Source organism: Pelodiscus sinensis, chromosome 6, assembly GCF_052426305.1.
Source record: "Pelodiscus sinensis isolate ZL-2025 chromosome 6, ASM5242630v1, whole genome shotgun sequence".
In the NCBI taxonomy this organism is placed as follows: domain Eukaryota; kingdom Metazoa; phylum Chordata; order Testudines; family Trionychidae; genus Pelodiscus; species Pelodiscus sinensis.
In genome coordinates, this window is record NC_143057.1 from 68,125,076 (window position 1) to 68,146,771 (window position 21,696).

The window sequence follows — 21,696 nt, forward strand, 5'->3', positions numbered from 1 at the left end:
GACGACAGGCCTGCCTTTGACCTTGGGGAGTCTAAGGTGATTGTGCTTGGGGACAAGAGGAGCCTGGCACCCCTGTGCCTCGGGGTTGAAGACCATCAGGACCCACAGACGCAGATGACAGAGAGGCACTAACGAGGAGGCTTTGGCCATGCTGGATGACTGCACCAGGGAATGCAATCGGCATCAGGTAGAGGTCTTCGGGGACCAAGTGTACTGAGAATCCTTCATTGGTGCCAGTCCCAGGACCAACAGCAGTGCACTACAGACCGAGGCACTCAGTGACAGGTCCTGCCTCTGTAGTCTCAAAGCAGATTCCATCAGGAGCTGCTTTATTTGAAATACCCACTCCTTTCTGGTTTGAGTTTTAAAGGCCTTGCAGATCTTACGGTCGTCTGCTTGATGAGCTTTCCCCAGGCACCAAAGACATGAGTACTGAGGGTGGAGGTCACTTGTTGGCATAGATTTAAGGCAAGAACTGTGTGGCTTGAAGCCCTGGGACTTTGGCTTGCCCCTTAAGGGACACAGGTGAAAAGGGGAAATCCTTTCGCTCCTGCTGTTACACAGAAACTAATTATTAACTGTTGTTAAACTATTAATGCTAGGTATAAATGGCACTTGAAATGCAAGAATGACAGAGTTCCAACAGCCGTAAGAAGGAACTGAGGGGTGGTCAGGCTGAAAAAGTCATACATAGGGTGTCACATCAGCACCATTCAAACTGCTTTACAGCCAACCCGATGGGTAGCAGCTAGGGTAAAATTTTCCTGCAGACATCCACACCTAATTAGAAGAGATATGAACAAGCACTTGAAGAAAAAATTAAATATAGCAACATTATCATTTGGGTTTTTCTGAGCAAAGCAGCATAATTTTTTATTAATTAGTAACATGAAATCAGAAACTCTTTTATAGTTGAAAATCGGTTGAAAATTACAGTACAGGTACATACATGTATTTTGAAAGAAAAGAGTGAAAGTATAAATGGGTGCCCAATTTAATAATTACAATATGTGTCATTCATTACTACATTTAGAACCAAATATTTAATGTTTATATAGCCAGTAAAAAAGTATATTTGTAATGTCTTATATCACAGTACACTCAACTCTGAATACTGATACTGAATCCGTGGTCTGTTCCTATTATTCTCATTACTGAGAAAGCGCCAGATGACATGAATTAAATGAATACACTTCATCCTTCATGCTGAATTATGACACATTATATGTGCACTACTTTGTAAAAAAGTGCAACTATTAGAGTCTTTAAATTGGAAATCTCTCTCTTACCAGTTAAAATCTTGGCACATAGAAGACAAGTTTCTTTTGGGTCATTTCTGAAGTGCTAAATATATTTCTAAAGCTTTTCATGAAGCTCATCACTAAATCTGCTTGAAAAGAGCAATCAAGGTTTAGTAGGAATTATATCAGATTACATTTTTCCCTACTCAAAATGGGTTTATCACAAGCAAGCTAAATTAGAAGTCTTTTTTGCTCACTGAGGAAAAATTAAATATTTTGCTTGTTAAAAATAAAAGGTTGGAGCACACAGTACAAGTACTAAAGACAGAACAGATGCTACTTGGTCATACTTATTTTAATCTCTCTCTTCTAAAAACTTCAGAAGTACCCATCAATCCCATCAGCAATTGATAAAAAGTAGAGCTACTGAGGTTAACAGAAATACGGATAATCTTTCCCCCAAACATGTTCAGCTACCTTACACCAGAAATTTGAAAAAATGGGTTGTACATGTTAAATTCATTGTGGTGATGATTTATGTGACAAAGAACAGAAGAAGAACAAAAATCTTATTGTCTGGGTATGCTAAAAGGAGGACAGGAAACACCTGATATGGATTTTAACCAGACTGCAACTTTACTATATAGATGATTGGAACTATTCAACAGATAAAATGTATTGGGCAGGAAAATCAATTTTCATGCAAAACATTACCTGAGACTTCCACCAGGCCCCCTGCATTTTCCATCCAGGTCCACCCCCCAGACAATTCATGGCTAGTACCTTAATATCCACCTCCCCTTTAGGAGGGTTAAGTAGGGCTGTACGAATGCAGGAGTGTTGGCTTCCTGTGTAACAATCATAGATGTCCCCAAGCCTACTCTCTGTGCTGTTCCTTCATCAGTCCTCCCTTTTAAGTCCTTTTTAGTTCATTTATCTGCTCCCTGGATGATTTCCCTATGGAATATACGCACTGAATATCTGCCACAAGGAGGCATCTGCAATTTGCTTGGCTGCCACCTTCCTCACCAATCCAGCTGGGTTCCCAGAAATCTCCCAATGGCTTCTTGTAGAATAGCCTCAACAAGTAAAGCCCCATTCTCCCAAAAGAACCTATTGTCCCTTGCACCATGTCAGAATTGTCAAGGGGCACCAGCAGCTGTGTCGTCCATGAGCAGGAAAAGAAGAGGAACAAAAATCTTATTAAATGTGATATTAAACTAGCATATTCGTTCCCTGATTGAAGGAAGTTAAATTAGCATGTAACAGACAAGTAACTTCAGGTGTTCATTGCTTTCCATTAAAAAAACCCCACACACATGCTTTATTATTAGAAGTTAAAAAAAAATCCCACATGTGACTTGTACCTAATGCTGAAATAGAACTCTCAGCTTCCCTAAGCAATAACGAAGGGCAGACTCTCTTCAGAGGGCTGTGATTTTAATAATAAGTTCTTTTTGGCAAGTGATGATTCCCAAAGGTTTGCACTAGCTCACCTATACTGTTGGAGGTAGAAACAGATTCCTTCTGGGCACAGATAGGAAAGAGAAGACACAGTTGTGTAATATACTCTCCCATTGTCCACATAACAGTAAAACAGTTACTGCACTCTCCATTTGTGCAGACTTTTTTTTTTGTCAAGTAATTATGAGGTTTTAAATCCTTATATCCCTTCATATCACAACTATTTTTACACACACACACACACACACGCACACACATGTACGTACATACGTAGAAATACTAGGAATTTACTAAATCACTGAGTACATCTCCCTGCATATGCAGAATGGTTTTCTATAGTACAGTTTCCAAAAGCTTTGTATACTGAAATCCATTCTTAAGTGCTAGAAGTGACAGAGTTTTCACTTTTGGGAGAATATTTGATTTTATAAATTACTATATCTTGTTGTTAGAATTTTCCCCCATTCCTGTTGCATAAACTTTTTTTTTGTTCCTAAGCAACTAGTTTTACTCTTTTATGCTGTATGCATTTATGCAATTCACCTAATTCAAGTTTTCTGCTTTAGAACCTACAAATATTTGTATTTCCCATCTTCCCATTCATATCCATGTTCAGAATCTACATGGTAATACATCATAGCTAAAACCTAGCAGTATAATGCTGTACAGTTTGGTTTGTGCAAGGATAACAGAAGTCCATATGGCTAATGAAGCCATCCTATACTGCAAGCAGTCCTCAAGTGTGGAAAAATAAATGCATATCTGAAAGATATCAGAAGAAGGGGGTTCTTTTTGAAGTTTTGCCTTAGTTACTCTGCTACTATAGATATTTCATCTTGTCCAGAAAACAAATTAATCAGTGATTTATAAAAATGAAATCCAAATGCTTACTGATACCAGTTAACAATACATTAGCTATGCTTGAGATTACAAAAAAGAAATAATCAAAACCTTTTTTACAACTATAGTCACAGATTTTCTATTAAAAACCATATAATTGTCACCAGAAATATAATGAATGGGGAGGAGGAAGATTGCTAAGTATTCTACTGTAAAGCAAGAGGGTAACATTTCAAACTGTTTCTGAAATTGGTATTCATCTTGGCAGGTTCAAGTTAGTTTGCTTTTGATCTCATGATCCAGTACTGAAGAGTCTAAAGTCCTTGTTAATGTCATATATATATTAGCCCAATGTCTGTGACTCTGTAACACTGAAATGCTGGCTGTTCCCTCTGGGCGGCGCTGTTGCCTCCCGCTGTGGCGCTCGGCTGACTTCTGTGCCACCCAGCAGAAAGCAGTACAAGCGGCTGTCTGGGGTCCGCGCTCCCCATGCAGCACAGGGCCCAAACGGCCGCTTGCTCCCATGTGGTGGCCTGGCTGAGCAGCGCAGAAGTCAGCCGAGCACCACGGTGGGAGGCAACAGCATCGCCCAGAGGGAACAGCCTGAATGAGCGTGCGTCTCTAACGTCAGGAAAGGGCACCGGATACAAAAGGAGGAAAGCGGAGCAGACACAGAGGACATGGAGAAGACAAAGGAGAACGGAGGAGGCGAAGGACAGCAAGAGAGAGAGAGAGAGAGAGAGAGAGAGAGAGAGGGAGTGAGAGAGACACAGCAGGAAGAGGAGAAAAGAAACAGAGTGAGAGGCAGTAAGGGGAGAATAGAAAGACAGAGACGGAGAGAGAGGAAGGAGGTGGATGAGAGCTGAGAGAGAGAGAGAGAGAGAGAGGATGAGGCAGTAGGAGGAGAAGAGAGAGAGAATCCGTTTTCTCCGCTTGCTCCGGTGCCGGGGCCCAGCTGAGACAGAGGAGAGCGGAAGAGAGTGAGAGGCAGGAGGGGGAGAAGAGAAAGAGAGATTGTAATGCTTCACCAAAAAGAAAAATAACTTTGATTTACCAGTTAAAAAGGGAAATCGTTCAACCTAAAGCATGTAGTTAACATAAAAAATTGACAGTTTTAAATACACGTCGATCCAATTTAGCAAAGATGAATGTTTTAAGGATTTTTAAAGTAAGCATAAATAGCACTTGACATACCCAAACAACAAAATCATGAGCCTTCCTCAAAGCTTTTATAAATAACTTACTTACTTATTGAATTTGATCGTAGCTGTACTACCTAATCAAGACCCATCGTAGCTCTGTTTTGACAAAGATTAATATTTGAATAGCTAGTTGTACTAATGCCTCACATGAATTGGGTTTTTGTGCTGTTTAGATAAGTGTATCAAAAACAGTTTACCCATTTAGGTACTGGTAAACAGGTAAGTCACTATCTGGTTTTTTGATTAGTGACTAGAGAACAAAACTCCTAATTCAGAAAAACAGGAGGCTTGCAAGGTGGGTATCTGTCTCCCATATTACATAAATTCACAAAAAGTATAACTGTAAAAAGGCCACGCTACCCAGATAGTTTGTTGGCTACCATCACTCTCTTTATTGTGCACCCCTTATGGCTATGTGCCCCCAAAATAGTCCAGTGCCTCGCCACGAAGGTCCCAGACTCCCTGTGATTTCGATGGTGACCTGGACTGCCCGTCTCTCTGGTGCGACTTGCTCTGCTCCGGCGGGTGGAGTAGGGGGGTTCGGGCTATCCCTCCCTCTCTGCGAACCCCGGCTCAGGGCCCTAAGGCAGGGACTGCTTGTCCCTGCTCAGTGGATGGGGTACTGACCCTAAACCCACCCGCTCACGGGCTCCACGACCCTGCCCTGGGCCGCTTCCTACTCCGCCCCCTCTAGGGCCGGTCCCCCCGGGTGCCCTCTCCTCACCATATGGTCCTTCCAGCACCTTGCAGTCTTCTCTCTCCTTCCTGGCTGGCAAGCTTTCCTTTTAAACCCCGCGCCGGCGGGGCTCCGGGCGTCACCGCATCTGCGACCTGGGTACCCCCCCCCCCCCCGGGGACGTCATCCACCCGTGCCGCGCTAGCCCCACCTCCCGGGACGTTCCCTGTTGGCACTCTGTGCTCCCCACATCCCGTGGGGCCGGCCCAGGGGTCCATGGCCGGCTCTCGGTTCCCCGCGATGGGCCTGCTTCTCCCCCCCAGGGACTCATAAGCCCCTCGCCTCGGTCCTCCTGAGTGCGGGGCGGGAGTGCCCCGTCACAATAACAAATATTAATGTATCCTCCAATGTATCCTCTGTATTAATGGTCCTCCAAGTCTCATAGATGCTTATAGGATTAGTGTGTATTTTAGATCAGGGCTACTCAACATGTGGCCCACGGGCTGCATGTGGCCTGCAGTGCCTTGAGCTGCTTCCTTTGCCGCCTGCGTGCCTCACTGCTGGGGCTCCAGCAGCAGCATCAAGCCATGAACCAAGCCATGCAGCTTTGAGTCAAGACACCTTTGCATGAGCTGCCAGCCAGCAGAGGGGGTGGCAAGAGGTGGCAGCAAAGCACGCTTGCCGTGTCTGCCACAGCGGCGGTGCCTCCCCGAGCCAGGCCTTGCCAGTGCATGTCCAGAGCTGCCAGCGGTGGCTAGAGGCTGCGAGAGAGCTAGGCAGAGAGGCATGTAGCAAGGCAGTGGCAGAGGTGGGCAGTGAGAGAGCAAGGCTGCGGCGGAGCCAGGCAGTGAGGCTGGGGCGAGAAAGGTCTGCACTGGGGCTTGGGTAGGGTTACCATACGTCTGGTTTTTCCTGGACATGTCCTTGTTTTCACATGTTAAATCACCGTCAGGTTTTTTTAAAAGGCAAAAAATGTCTGGGATTTTTTGCCCTGCAAAGGGGATCAGGGTGAGGGCAGCAGCACGTGCCTTCAATAGAACGTTCGGAGTCACGTGCCCGGACCATTCATAGCCACTCTGCGCACGGGTCCCAGCGCCTAGAGGGAAAAGCGTATGGCTCCAGTGAGACCCAGGGCGTTATCCTCCATCCTGCGAGATTTATGTCCCTGGCTCTGTGAGAGGGAAAGGGCATGGAGTTAGAGTAGGAAGGCTGGTGGAGGGAAGGGACACTGGGTTGGAGCTGGGGGTACCTGGTTCTAGTGGAGAGGAAGGGCATTGGGTTGGAACGGGAAGGCTGGAGGGTGCCTGGTTCTGGAAGAGGGCAGGGGCACTGGGTTAGAGCAAAGAACTGGGTGTTAAGTCAGAAGCTTTCTTTCCTTTCCTGTAGGTGGGCAGTGGGCCCGTTGGTTAGATTTGGGGGTTCCAGTCTCTGCTCTGTGGGAGCTGGTGCTTGGTGGGGCAGGCAGGGGAAAGGAAGGGATTCTGGGAAGCAGGATTCCTGAGTTCCTTTTCTAGGCATGCCACTTCTCCCCTTGGTGCCTTTAACTTCACACTGATTGTACTTATATTTCAGTAAATACTGTATTGGCAATTTTTGTTTGATTTGTTAAAACTGTGAAGCCAAAACAAAAAAGTAATCAATATAATGATCTTCTGTTGGTATGTGTTTTAGTAGTTAAATTGCTGAACTGTCACAGCTCATTAAAAGTGCTGTCATATGGGTGGAAATTGGGTAAATATTGCATTTTATTAGTATCAGCAGAACTGACTTAAATGGGGCCCATGTGTTGTGTAGTCTTGCCTTAATCTTTGTATTCATGCCTGTCAGTGTGAATGGAACTATTTGCATATATTTGCATAAATATTTGCATACATATACAACCATACTTAAGTTGCAGCCCTCGGCATGTGCTGTGGGTATCACTGTGGCCCCTGGGGCTTCCAAAGTTGAACAGCCCTGTTTTAGATACGTACATTAGTGAAGAAAAATACCACAACATGTTCTGACTGTGGAATATATCCACTTTCAGTAGGAAAAACAAACCAAAGAGTAATATTTATATATTTTCTTACTCCCAAAATAAGTTCACTGTTATTTCAATGCTTCTTTGAATGCTGATTAATGTATATCACTTTTTACCCAATATTCAATCCAGATACTGGGATAGCTATTTGCATTGATTTACAGCACTCATTAGCAAACTGAAAAAAATCAAGATTTATGAATACAAAATGAATTCTAATATGATATATAATATATAAGTATTTTACACTAAAATATAAACTTGAAAGAGACACAAATTAAAAAAGACAGTGTTAAGTTGTTCTGAGTCTATCTTTGTTTACAAATCCAACATGAAGATGAATAAGGTTGCCAGTTGTTGTTTTCTTTGAAATTTTATTTAAAAATAACCTTGTCTATCTCCTTTCCAAACCTCTTTTGAAAACTTTAAGTCAAGCTTATATTTTAAAGTTTTTAGATGCTTACCATGTTGTCTTCTTCTATCCACACTAGTGGATGTTTGAATGGAAATAATTTAAATAGTTAACAAATGATCTTTTTTGGAACAATCAAATATTGTTTTAAAAAGGAATATTTGAAATTGTATTTGTAGACTACAATTTCCAAAACACATACCTTTGAATGCACTGATATCCCCATAATGTACTTGGAGTACAAAATATTTGCTACCTGTTTCTCCTCCAACTTTGAATCCAACACCTTAAAACAAAGAGGATGAATTAGGATTGTGGAAACAATAAATATGTTATAAACAGTCACTGGTAACACCACATCAAAGTCCAAGACTGAATGTTTAAGACTGGAAATAGAGGAGGAGGAAAATTTAACTGTAAGAGTTCAGTGAAAAAGCTACCAGTTATAAAATAAATCCAAAAATAAAATATAGCCCTTCTAGTGTCACTGAACATTAAACTTTTGATACCCATCAGTTTCAATCACAATCATCAATGAAGAGAGATGACTGATGTAGGCAAATAATTCCTTCATTCCAAGGAGCTGAATGCGTATTAGGTAAGATTATAATATACAAAGATTCACATGTTCTTTATTATCCACAGAGCATCCTGATTTAATGCTTATTTTTATTTCTCATTTTAACAGTTCAAGATATAAATGGCAATGAATTAGCGGTATGCATGAAACACTTAAATCTGAACATAAACTTAATTTTCCACCCCAAAATGTTCAACAAAGCAAAAACCATTATTTTCCTGAAACTTGTTGAAATGTGCCAGTTTCAAAGTAAAACAACAACGGGGTGACAAATTAGTAATAGATATTACAGAGGAACAAGAATGAACATAAATTACAGAGCATCAGCCTCACGGATAAGGACCTTTCCACACCTTGCCCAACAATGAAACTAGAGAGAAGCAGAAAAAGCAATCTCTGCCTATTCATCCTGTGAATCTCACTAGATTAGTAACTGCCAGTGTCAAAGCTTTTCTGTGAAGAGGGTTGCAGAATCTCTGTGCACAATCATAATATCAATAAGAAAAAAAATAAGGAAAACAAGTCTCATTTAAACATCTGCAGTTTTGAGTGGTTAAGAGACAGCAACAAATTGTTGGCCGGAGTTTGACATGTACTTAGTAGCTCTTGGCTCCCTGGATTGTACAGTTTTGTGAACTGTAGCTACAATTAACGTTTTTCATCCAAGTGAGTATTCTCAATTAATGTCCCTGCTGCTTAATATAACAAGATTTCTAGAAAAACTAGTCTCTGATATTACATACTGTTCTTAGCTATGGGAATGAAGCTGGAGGATTAAGAAGAAAGGTGATTAATTTTAAAGGGACTGCAATAAAATAAAAATATCCTTAAAGTTGCACTTTCCATACATTTATTTTCCAAAGATTGTCCTGGAATAATGTCACATAGTACAGTATACTGAAAATGTTCCACTGAAAATCTGATGGGATTTATCCAAAGGAAAATGCCATATAAAAATAAAGGCATATATTTGCTCTTCGATTGTTTGAGAACATCAAGCTGTGAAAGGGACTGGGTACAGAAAGCCTTTACAGATCTGTAAGTTTCCAACCCCAAAATACATTTAGCTGGAACCCTCACTATAACTTCTAATCAGATAGTATGTCTCTCTTTTGGTGGCTTGTCTGGTGTATCTTGTAAGGAATCAGAACTGGAATTTTAAAGATTGTCAACTCCCTGTAAAACTGTTTCCAATTTTTTCTTTTCCAAGTTAAATTCTTTTTAAGTTGTGGAAGTTTACCAAAATCTTCCTCAACCTTCTCCACTTAATCCAGAGGGAATTTTGATAGTCCTTAGGCAACACTACAAAATGAACCTATTCTCCCAAGCTTTTCCTCAGAGGTCAGGGACACAGATGAGAAAGGATGGCACAACTGGAGGAAAATAGAACTGAATCTGTAAGGGAGATTACAGCAGAAGCTATTGTTGCTGTGATGGTGTTCTCTTTTCTTTTCATTTCATAATCTTTTTAATCTGTGATTTTAAGTATGTGTAGTGCACCTAAAACATGGGAAAGAAGAATAAAAAAGAAAAGAATGACACCATGTATTTGTCACAAAGGCATGGCTGTCAATCATATCTTTATGGCTGTGACTGTCTCGAGTTTTCTGATGCCTGTCCTGGAAGGTTCCCAGTCTTATGTTCCCAGTTCTAGGCTTCCAGTTGATTTCTACAAAATAAAGTCCCAGAACTTTAGGTCTAGATCACCCACTATGGGAAATGGGGTTAGGGCTAGAAAAATCGCAGGATTTTGGAGGCAATGCAACAGAACAGATTTAGCTAGCATGCTTATATGAATCCTAAAACATTAAATGTTTCAATCATGATATTAAAAAGTAAATTTGTGAGATGTACATCAAATTCTCCAGTAAGTCCCCAGCCCACAGCTTATTTAAACAATAACAATTTAAAATGTTGCAATTACAAGATACCTCAAAGGTGCCTGGTTCAGACCACTGACCTCAGTGGCGCCATGTATACATCCCTAACAGCCCTCCTCTTACCACCCGCCCAAACGAGCATATATAGAACACTACAGAAGAATCTAGTAAGGCAAAGGGGACAGACAACAAATAAAACCAGCTGGGGACATGAAAACAACGAGTTCACAATTTCTACCTTATACAAGTACTGCTTCCAGAGGAATGCAAAAGGTGAAAGTAGACACCAGACTATTTCTCATGGACCGATCCTACTACTAGATGTGCCTATACAAAAATCTTGTAACTCTCACTTAAGAGGTGAAGGGTTTCTAACTGTGTATTTATACTCTCTTTTTTTCTTAAAAATAAAACTAAGAAACAAGCTAGTCCCTCACCCTCCCTCCATGTTGTAATGAAGTGCATTGCATTCTAGTGGAGAAGGCACTAAAGTACAAGTAAAAAAACCTGCATTCTCTTCCCAGATCCACCACTGATCTACTGTGGAACACTGGAAGTTACTTCCTCTCACTTTGCCCAGTTTCCCTTCTGTGAAATGGGTATAATGATGCTTTCACATCATTGAAATGTACTGTAGATCCATTTAGAGACCTATGTATGAAAAGTGTTGATGAAGAGCTAATGATTATATTATTCTCCTTTAGTCCTTATTTATAATCCATAATGTTTCATGGAATAAGATAATCAAATATGTTCATCAGCTCCAAAAAAGTAAGTAATGTTAATTAAGGAGACTGAAGCATGTACATTTACACCCCATTGAAATCACTAATGAAAGAGAGAAAAAGAGATTGCAAGAGGAAGCAGGGAGCTACTCCTCCTTTCCTACCCGCTCTTCCCACAAAGGGAACTCCATAAAGAGCACCGTACCTTTGGGTAGTCTGGTGGGTGGAGCATTTCTTGCCCAAGCATATAAAATGTTGGACTTGTCTGTGCACGTTCCTTCATCACAGTCCCTAAAACCACAGAGAAATGAAAATATGATTTATTACATTTTGATTTTGCCATCTGCATCTCTCTCAAGCTCCAGGTGGTCTATGTATATTGAAATGCTAATTTTACCAAACTATGTCTAATTAATCTTAAATGCAATACTCGAACAAAGAAAACTTTCCAGGCCACCTTCACAGCATACACCACAACCTCCTTTGCTCTCCTTCAGGAAAAAGACTGGGGGAACAGAAGTGTATTGCAACATGATTTGATTGTCACCAAACTGTCCATCCGAGAAATCAAGGTGAGAAGTGAGTTCCATGGCCGATGAATCCTTAAAAAGAAAGCACTCCTATGTGATTTCACCAAGAGGCTGTTAGCTCAAGTGGCAGCTAACAAAGTAGCATGTGGGGTAAGAAGCCATGAAGTTCCACATAGAAAGATGACAAATCAGAATTTCAGATTAAAACCTTAAATTTACCCCAGAAATGCACTATCAACAAGTGCAGGATGCAGACAGAAGTTTGCCTACAACATAGGGTAGGGAGTAGAAAGCAAGGGTAGGGAGTAGAAAGCAACTGATAAGAAAAATAGCAATGCATTCAAAGAATAACACTCAAAGAATAACATGAACTTACTGCCTTTTCCCTCAACCTACCTATATCATTTTTACATGTCAGGTTTATTTTAGATGACTATATGCTTTCCAGGACAGTGGCTGTATTTTATTCATTTGTGGGAGATTTCTAGCACATTTCCTGAGTTGGATAATCATTTCCAAAAAGTAGGTATCAATGGGTCAATAGTATTGGTGGGAAGGCTTATTAGGTGGGGCTCCACAGGGACCAGTTGTGTGATTGGCTCTGTTCAATATCTTCAGCAACAATTTAAATAATGGCATGGAGAGTACACTTATAAAGTTTGCAGATGATTCCAAGCTTGGAGGGGTTGCAAATACTTTGGAGGATATGATTATAATTCAAACTGATCTGGATAAAGTGGAGAAATGGTTTGAGGTAAATAAAATGAAATTCAGTAAGAAAAAGTGCAAAGCATTCCTATTAGGAAGGAAGAATTAGTTGCACACATATAAGTTAGGAAATTAACGATTAGGTAAGAGTACTGTGGAAAGGTATTGAGGGGTTATAGTGGACCACAAGCTAAATATGAGTCAACTGGTGTGACACTGATGCAGAAAAAGCAAGTATCATTCTGGGATATATTAACAAAAGTATTGTAAGCAAGACACGAGAAGTAATTCTTTTCTCTATTCTGCACAGATTAGGCCTCAACTGGAGTATTGTGTCCAGTTCTGGGTGCCACATTTCAGGAATGGTAAGGACAAATTGGATAAAGTCCAGAGAAGAGCAACAAAATGCTTAAAGGTTTAGGAAACATGAACTATGAGAGAAGATTGAAAACAAATGGATTCTTTAGTCTGGAAAACAAGACTGAGAGGGGATATAACAACAGCTTTCAAGCACCTAAAGATGGTACAAGGAGGAGGGAGAAAAATGGTTCTCCTTAACCTCTGATAATAGGACAAGAAGCAATGGGCTTACTGTGCAGCAAAGGAGGTTTAGGCTGGACATTAAGGAAAACTTCCTATTAGTGTGGCTAAACACTGGAATTAAAATGTCTTGAAAAGTTGTGGAATCTCCATTATTGGAAATTTCAAGAGCTGCTTAGTCAAACACCTGTCAGGGATGGTCTAGAATAGATCAAGGGCATAAAACTCCAGTTAGGCTTGAAGTAATTGTGTGGGCTGGAACTGTACATTCTGGCTCCCAAGCCATGCCCATTTTCACCATCACCCTGTCTTCTCATCATGGCATGCAGCTTTGGGGTTCACTGGTGGGCTGAGTGCCATGCAGCGGCAGAGGTCATGCCTCTCCACACTCCTTATAGTAGCAGGAGCCATGGGGAAAAATGGAGAGTTGCACAGTGAGTGTGCCCGCCTAATATGCTCCATTTCCCTTGTGGCTCCTGTCACAACAGGAAATGTGGGGGTGGGGAGGAAACTGTGAGGCCATGCGGTACCAGACCCCCATATCTCCGGCAATCCCCAGAAATACATGCTCAGAGGATGGGGGTACCATGACAGGGAGAGGGCAGGGTGATGATGGGAAGAGACGGGGTTTGGTAATGGATAGTCCCCCCTCTTGCCTGCAAGGAGTCCCAGGCTGAACTGAGCAATTGCTCTGGCCCAGACTGGCCCATGGGCCAGGAGTTTGAGACCCCCTGTTCTTAATGGTGCTCGATCCTACCATGAATGCAAGGGACTGGATTTGATGACCTCTTGAGGTTCCTTCCAGTTCTATTATTCTATGAAATATATAGTTGGCCACAATCCACATACTAAAGAGAGCATTATCTATACAGCCAGAATAAGCCTTATATAGAGGGTTCTTATACATGAAATAAGAGACCTAACAAGAAAGAACAAAACAGACAGTACTGTCAAGGAGAAAAACAAGTACCCATATCTCCTGGAATTCCTCAGTATGCAAAGAGCAGAATCATTAGGACACCCACATTGACCCCTGCTACAATTATACCCTACACACCCACTTTGGTCGGCATAAATCAAATACAGCTAATAGATCTAAAAGAATAAATATAATTTTGTATTTGGGTCTGATCAGGCAGCACCTGCCCAGAAAAGCAACTTAATTGAAGTTTTACAATCATAATCCAGTCAGGATGATAATGAGGTGTCAACACTGTAAAATCATTGTTAAAATAGTATGTAAAATGTTCAAACTCTCTACAATCTTAACAATATCCCTTTGTTAAAATTCTTAATTTATCTTAAAAATGTCTGTTCCTCTCCAAATAGTGTTCTATTTTCTACTTTTTTGGTCCTTCTTATGAATTTTCTGTATAAGAAGTTACTTCAGATCCTATCAGAAATCTGTAGGCCCTACAAAGCTAAAGATTACAATGCATTTTTGACATTTAGACAACAGGTAGTCTGCAATCTCTTCCATAGTTGGATATAATCCTTAGCTTTTTGTATGACAGACATAAATTGCATATATTTTTGTCCAGCAAAACTATTTTGTTATCTCTCTTTCTCTCTTACACTCTCTTACATATTCCTGGTTGGAGATCTTTTTTTGACACCTGAAGAAATCATCTTCAGCGCCATGGAGTTAACGGGATTGAACACTGCTTCCTTTCACTAGAATAGCTTTTAATTTTCTTCTTGGGCTAAAAGTCCTAGAAAGAACTTGTTCTGAAATCCCTCTAGAATTAGATTCTTGCTTGAAAAAATTATCTGAATTACATCAAAACCATCACAAAATATTTTTGTAATCCATTATCACTTCTTCAAAAATAGATAGTTTGTAGAAGTAGTGCCTAAGAGCGAGCACGTAATTTATTTTCTCAAGTGCAACAATAAAAAAATACTTCTCAATGTCGGTCCTAATAATTATAGAAATGTTTTTTCTAACAGGTGAAAAACATTTTGCAACTACCTTGCAATCCGATACATCTTGTTAGCAGCATATTGTACCCACCTCGGGGCAAATTCAAGTAACCTGATTAGCAAATTCTTCTTTAAGTGGGATCAGGCATTTATGCCCAGGAAAATTATTAATTGCATGGATAATCCAAACATATATGTCTTTTCTGTTTTTAGGCATTCAGAAATCTGTGTTTTGTGATGGAGGTGGGGGCTGGAAGAAGAAATCAGTATATAGTATGCTTTTTTCATTATATATGGGTTGCCACAAAAGTTGATATAAAAAAAATACCCAAACCTTTCATGCAGCTATGCCTTTTTACCCCGAAACCTTAATGTCAGTGGAAATTTTTGTGTAGGTGTTAGGACAACTGAGGAGTTGATTAATTGGTATTTTTTCCCCCAAGAAAATACTTGAACACATCATTAAAATAAATGCTTGTCTATACAGTTCAGCAATATACATCAGACAGATGTGATTGGTACAGTTTTCTAGCCACTATGCATACATCCTACTGGCTTGTTCTAAAAGGTGCCTACATCACATTAACATAGTCCTACAAGTCTTCACAAGGTTGCTAGAACTCTTTATGAGTCTCACCTCTCTAATGTGCTTTGCCAATGCCATGCAGATAAGCCCTAAATAACTTGCAATCTGGTGCTGAAATTGACCACTTCCTTACTCCAATTGGTGAAATTCTAAAGGGTTACACGGAACTACTATTTCAAAATACGTCACACAATAAAAATATTGATTACGTGTATCTTGCTGCTATAAATGAATTCTTCCAGTTCTTTGTACCCTGTGTTTTGTTCTACAAATAAGTATATAGATAAGATTCTATAATTATAGCTTCATGACAGCATCTCTATAGTTAAAGTTGCATTATTATATGTGTAAAATTCCCTAAAATCAACATTCTTAGATTTCTTTAAAATTTCTTGTGCCTTGATAGTGTGCAGGGCAAGGTTAGTGACCCAGATTTGGAGTCAGTTAAACCAGAAGGGATGGGGATAGAATCCCCTACTATTGAGACAGCCATTTAAATAAATGTCTAGATGTTTTTTTTTCTTCCTAGTGCTCTGATATCAAACTATTGATATGATGTGGGTCAAAATGGCCTTAATCTCTTGAGTTTTACCCAAGGTAGGCATGGCATCAATTAAATCTTTGAGGACCTCAACCTGAGAATGGTATTTTTAATAAACATCCTATTTTATACTGCACATGTACCAATACAGAAAAAGATGTCTAGGAATTTTCCATTTCTGCCATTTTACATGCTTTAAACTCAACTCTTGTAAGGTTATAAAATCCAAATGATTACTCAGATTTCTATGAAATCTGGTAGAACTTCTGGGACACATCTGTGATCCAAATTTGAAGTTTCCTGGCTTTCAAAAGTTATGTGTTTTGGTCAACTGAACATGCTGTCAGGGGATGACATTTCACCAAACAACCTTACCAATGCATTTCTCTATATATTTTTTGCCATTGAATTTACTTTGGTATGCATGTGCAACCACACATTAGCTACCTTCCTAATAATGAAAGAAAAAATATGGAGAACACAAATTTGGGAATAAATGTGTTGTTTGAGAAACTGGAAAACAACAAGAGATTGTTTTCTTTAAAAAAAGAAGAAAAATTAATATTACAGTGCCTGCAAAACAAAACAAAGTTTTCAAAACACTGACAAAAAAATCCAAGAGCTGTACTCAAAGTGTTCTCAGTTTTCTGAATTCTCTAAAGTGTGCAGATTTGTGCATATATTTTAAACTTTTGGTACACATTACACGTGGGCTTTAGAAGATCAGAAAAATGGGAGTTCCTAGCAGTTCATTCATAGAAGCTAGGTTACTATTTCAGGTTAGTCCTCATGGAATTCTCATTTAGATTGCCCTTTTCAAATATTAATGTCCCAATCAAAATTTAAAATGTGTTTCAATGCCCCCTTTTGACTTATTAATATTCATACCGTATTGATGAAAATGAATGTCTGCAACTTTAACTGTATTGAGTTCTTGAACCTTTAATATCCTCTTTGACAACCTCTTAACCACCTACTTGTAAGGGAACCATTCTATAGCATAAGTGCCTTCAGCTGGGCCAGTCACTGACTGGACAGTGCTAGACTGTCATTTTGAATTATCCTAACACCGAGGGACAGCATGTTAAAGCAGACTCTTCTTGTATTTTATTAAAATACATTCAAGTTCCAAGGTTATCCTAGAAATGTCCGAAGAGAACTAGAACAAAAATCTAATTTTTAGAACATATTTTAGCAGTGTAGAGTTCAAATGGCTATCTTTCAAATCTTTCCAAGATTACAAAATTAGAAGTATCTTCAACATCCCACTCTTAATTTTTTTTAAACTGGGGCAGTCATCTTTTATCTTTAACAAATTACTTCATAAGTAGATCTTAAGCTTTTATCTAGTCATTCTAAACTCTGGATTAATCCATCGAGCTCTGCATAGGGGACTATCACTGGAATGCACAGGCTGATAAAGGTCGGAAAGGCAGCTAAAAAGGATGATTTATTTAATAATCCTGCTGTTTAAAGATTTCTGAATGACTTTATTTGTGACTTACAATAGTATCTGGTTATTAACAAATAAACATAAATATACTATTAGGCAAACCAGAGAAAACAAATATGACATTCCAACAAGAATTCCATAATTTCTGTTCAAGTCAATGGATATTGGCACAGTTGTTTTGGAGAACTCTCAGATTTCTCTCTTTATTTTATCCAATGGCTTCTCCCCCCACCAGCTGTATTAGATACAATTCAAACAATTCAGTACGGGAAAACTTTCATTTTCTCTGCATGAAGTATGAACTGTCCTATAATTATATCCAATTTCAACTGGTGCTGACATTCAAATGCACAAATCTGAAACCCAGAATGTTATTCAAACCAAAATAAAGAGAAGTTACACATTCTATTTGGACTATTTATGTGTGAGTATGCTTCCCCAAAAATAATTTTCAAAAAGACCTCATAACAGAAAGAAAAGCTGATCTGAATTCACACAATCCTATATATAACATGAACTAATCAGCTTCATTCTAGTATGTTGCACTCAAGGATGGCCACTTTGCAGACAAATTACAACCAGAAATAGCACCTGAAAAGGTAAATAATTCTATTTTTGTCAAGTAGTAACTATCATTGTTCTTCTAGCTATAATTGGGGCTACTGATGCTATTATTTCTGGGATTTCAACTGTTTACGGGTTTAGGATAATATTCCAATAAATCAAGAGAATAAACTTCATTTGTTTTGCCTATCTGCATCTGTCAGAGTATAGATTCATCTCAGATTAGAAGACCTGAATCTACAGTAACTGTACGTTTCTAAAAAAGCACTTTTTAGCTCAAACAGAAGTTATAGGTGGAATGCAGCAATTATTGGGTGAAATTCTATGGTCTGTATTATGAAAGTGGTCAGATGTGACAGGTGACCATAATGGCCTTCTCTGACACTGAAGTCTACGAGTCCTTGTGAACTTGTAGACTATACTTTGATTTGTACTTCTGGGATGTTCAGAAGGAGAGAAAAGACATAGGTATAGCTTCTCCTAATTTTTGTTACGGTCAACAAATGTGACTGTTTTTAAGATAAGCTTGTTACATTTTATAATAATGATCTCTGATTATGTCTCTTTCCTGACATTTGATTATTCTTAAACTTTCTTCACAGTCCACACTGTTTGGCTAAGAAATGAAAACAATACTATTCCAGAGCCCATCACCACCCATGTTCCTTAGTCATTCCTTAGTCATCAGGGGGAGAAAAGTGTTTGTTGTTTGTGGTACAGTTTCCACAGCACCTAAGAGCCCCAGGCATGGACCAGGTTCCTGTTGAGGTAGGAGCTGTTCAAACACACACCTAAAATATTGGGCCCCTGTCCCAATGAGCTTACAATCTAAGTCACAGGCATGCGCAGCACATTTCATTAGGGTGTACACCCGAAGAATTTTTTAAAAATGTACTTTGACTCCCATTGGCCATGCACCGACTCCCATTGGCCCCACCTCTAGTGGTATCACTCTCGGGGCAAGATGGACACATGACCAGAAGTAAAAGGTGTCATGTGACCCCCCCCTCCCAAGGACTTTTCCCACTATCCTCCTACCAATAGGAATTCGTTTGGACTCCACCAAACCCCCCTTATTCAACTATCCTGCAGTTGCATTAACTCAATATGTGTGACATTAACTCAGGGGCAGAGAGGCTGGGGGAAGTGTTCCCTCTAAGAGTTTCCTCCCATGAGCAGAATGAATTTTCTGTTGTGCACCAGTACTGAGTTCATGTGGCTTGTTTCGATGTGCCACTGTTATTAATAAATATCTTGTAAACCGCTACCTTTTCCTTCTTCTGCCGAATCTCCCCTTGCTCCATCAGCTCCCCTCGTGCCTGCTGCCCCCCAACCCCTCACCCTCCTCTGCTCTCCTGACTCCTACCCTTCTCACTGTCCTCAGCCTTCCTGAGACCTGCCCCCCTTCACCAGCCCTTCTCTCCCCCCTGTGCCCACTCCTCCAGGTCACCCCACTCTGATCATGTGAGCTATCCCTCCTCATCCCCTCTCCTAACACCTCCCTCTACACACCTGCCCTGCCTCTCTCCTCTGGTGCTGGTCCCTCCCCTGCAGGTGTCTGCCCTTCTGCTTCATCCCCAGAATCTCCTGGCACCTGCAACTTCCCTTAGCCCTGCACCCTCCTGGTGCTCCCCCTTCCCTCACTGCCTCTTCCCCCTTTGCCCTACTTTTCCCTGATGTCCATCCCCTCACCACCCTCTGCCTCCGTTCCCCTCATGCCCCTGTGCCCTCACTTGTCTTGCTCCATCCCTGCCTTCCTCATGCCCACCCCTTCTTTCATGCCTTCTCCCAGCACCTCCCACCCCCTCAAACCCACAATGTCCTTCCCCTCTCCTCTCCCAGCATCACCCTGTCCCCCCTCCCTGAGACACCTCCCTTCCTGCCCTTTTCCTCATAGTCTGCACTTGGCCCCTGGCATTTGTCCCTCCTCCACCCTGTCCCTTGGTGCCTTTCCCTTTCTTTTCCTGATCTCCCCCCTCCCCTCAGCACAGGCCTCTTCCTCCTCCACCCCTGCCTATTTTCCCCCTCTCCCTTTCCCTTACCTTAGGCTAAGCCAGCTTCTGCCTCCCAGCTTGCCGGGCTGGAGTCAGAGCCAGCCCAAGCTGCAGGCTGGCTGGGCCCTAGCCTGGGGTGCCTCACTTTAAGGGGCACCACGTGGTGCTGCTGGGTCAGGCGGGGCCAAGGACGAGGCCCTGGGTGCAGAAGGGCCACTGCACAGTGCGGCCAGGCTGGGCCGAGCAGGGGCACCCCCAGACGCAGAAGGGGCGCCGTGTAGTGCTGCCGGGATGGGCGGGGCCAGGGCTGTGGGCCCAGGGGCAGAAGGGGCGCCGCGTGTTGCTGCTGGGCTGGGGCTGGGGCCAAGGCCGGGGTCAGGGCTGAGGACGGGGCCAGGGCTGGGATTGGAGCTGTGCCCCCAACCGCAGAAAGGGCGCCACGCGGTGCTGCCAGGCTGGGCGGGGCTCGGGGCGAAAAAAAATGGCTCAAGCTGGCATCTTTGGTCCGGCCCCAGCTGCATCCGCTGTGTACATGCGCTCTTTGACCCAAAGTGCCCCGTAGATGGCCGCGGGGAAAGTGACGGGCTGTAGTACCCAGTCTCAAATCCTCCTCCAGCAGCTGCTAGCCAGCCCGAGACATTAGGGTGTGCCTGGGCACACCCAGCACACCCTGTGCGCACACCTATGATCTAAGTGTAAGATGAGACAAGAGATAAATATAAACTGAATGACAGTGGAGTGAACAAAAAAGGAGACTATCTTGGGTAAAATGGTTAACACTGGTCCTCAGCACACCAGCTATTCTCAAGTTTTCTGTAGGGATCATGGAAAAGGAGACTTTTAAGGAAGGATTTAATACTTTAGGTTTTATAGAAGTTCTTCCACAGCTTGAGGAAAAAAACCCACAAAATTTAATAAGAAGGTAATGTAGGCTGTCATCATAGGCTTATTGGAGTTGAAACCTTCATAGTGAATCAGAGAGAAGTGGAAGAGTTAAGATAAAAGACTTTGAAAGTAAAGTCAAGTAGCTTATGTTTGATGTGATAGAGCAGGGAAAGCCAGCTGAGGGAGGCAAAAAGATGGATGACGTGGTCAAACTGGCAGGTTAAAAAAGTGGTCTTTGCCTCAACCTTCTGAGTTGACATGGGCAATACAAGGCTGTATTTCTCAATGTCAGAGAGAAGGATGTTACAGTAATTAAAGCATGACATAAGAAGTGCCTTAATTAGCGTTTCAGCTGTGAATGGATAGGAAAGACTGCTTCTTAGAAATGTTACACAAAGAATAATAAAAACTTAGGGTACGTCTACACTGCACGCTTATTTTGGAAAAACCTATTCTGGAAGATATATTCTGAAATAACTTATTTCAAAATAGAGCATCCACACTACAGAGAAGCCTCAAAATTAGTCCGAGGCAGACTCCCTTTTGTGGATGCGCTATCTTGATTTAGAGCCCAGGAAGCACTGGGAAGAAATTACTTAGAATGGTCCTGATAAGGAGCTATTTTGAAATAGCAGCAGTGGAGCATCCATACTACAGCTATTTCGAAATAGCTATTTCAGAAGAGGAGTTATTCCTTGTGAAATGAAGTTTACAGAAGTCAGAATAAGCCATCTGTTATTTCGATATTATTTCAAAATAATGGAATTTCTGTGTAGACACTCACATTGTTATTTCGGAATAACACTACTTTAGATGCACCCTTAGATGCACCACATAGCCTGCATGTGAGGAGTTTGACAGAAGTCCAAATAGATGAGGACACTCAAGTTATGGGCCTGAGCACCAAGCAGCACAAGTTGTCCTTAGTG

At 41.3% G+C, this 21,696-nt stretch overlaps 1 protein-coding gene across 5 annotated transcripts in view; it reads right to left on the reverse strand.

The window, feature by feature from the left end:
• The window catches only part of PAM (peptidylglycine alpha-amidating monooxygenase), a 262,921-nt gene that overhangs the window by 87,871 nt on the left and 153,354 nt on the right, over positions 1-21,696 (reverse strand). For all 5 annotated transcript variants that reach the window (XM_075932070.2, XM_075932069.2, XM_075932068.2 and 2 more), the window contains exons 6-7: positions 11,249-11,334; positions 8,061-8,144 (exon numbers count right to left, since the gene is read on the reverse strand). In XM_075932070.2, coding sequence (XP_075788185.2) covers positions 8,061-8,144; positions 11,249-11,334 — 170 coding nt within the window. The remainder of the gene's footprint in view (positions 1-8,060; positions 8,145-11,248; positions 11,335-21,696) is intronic.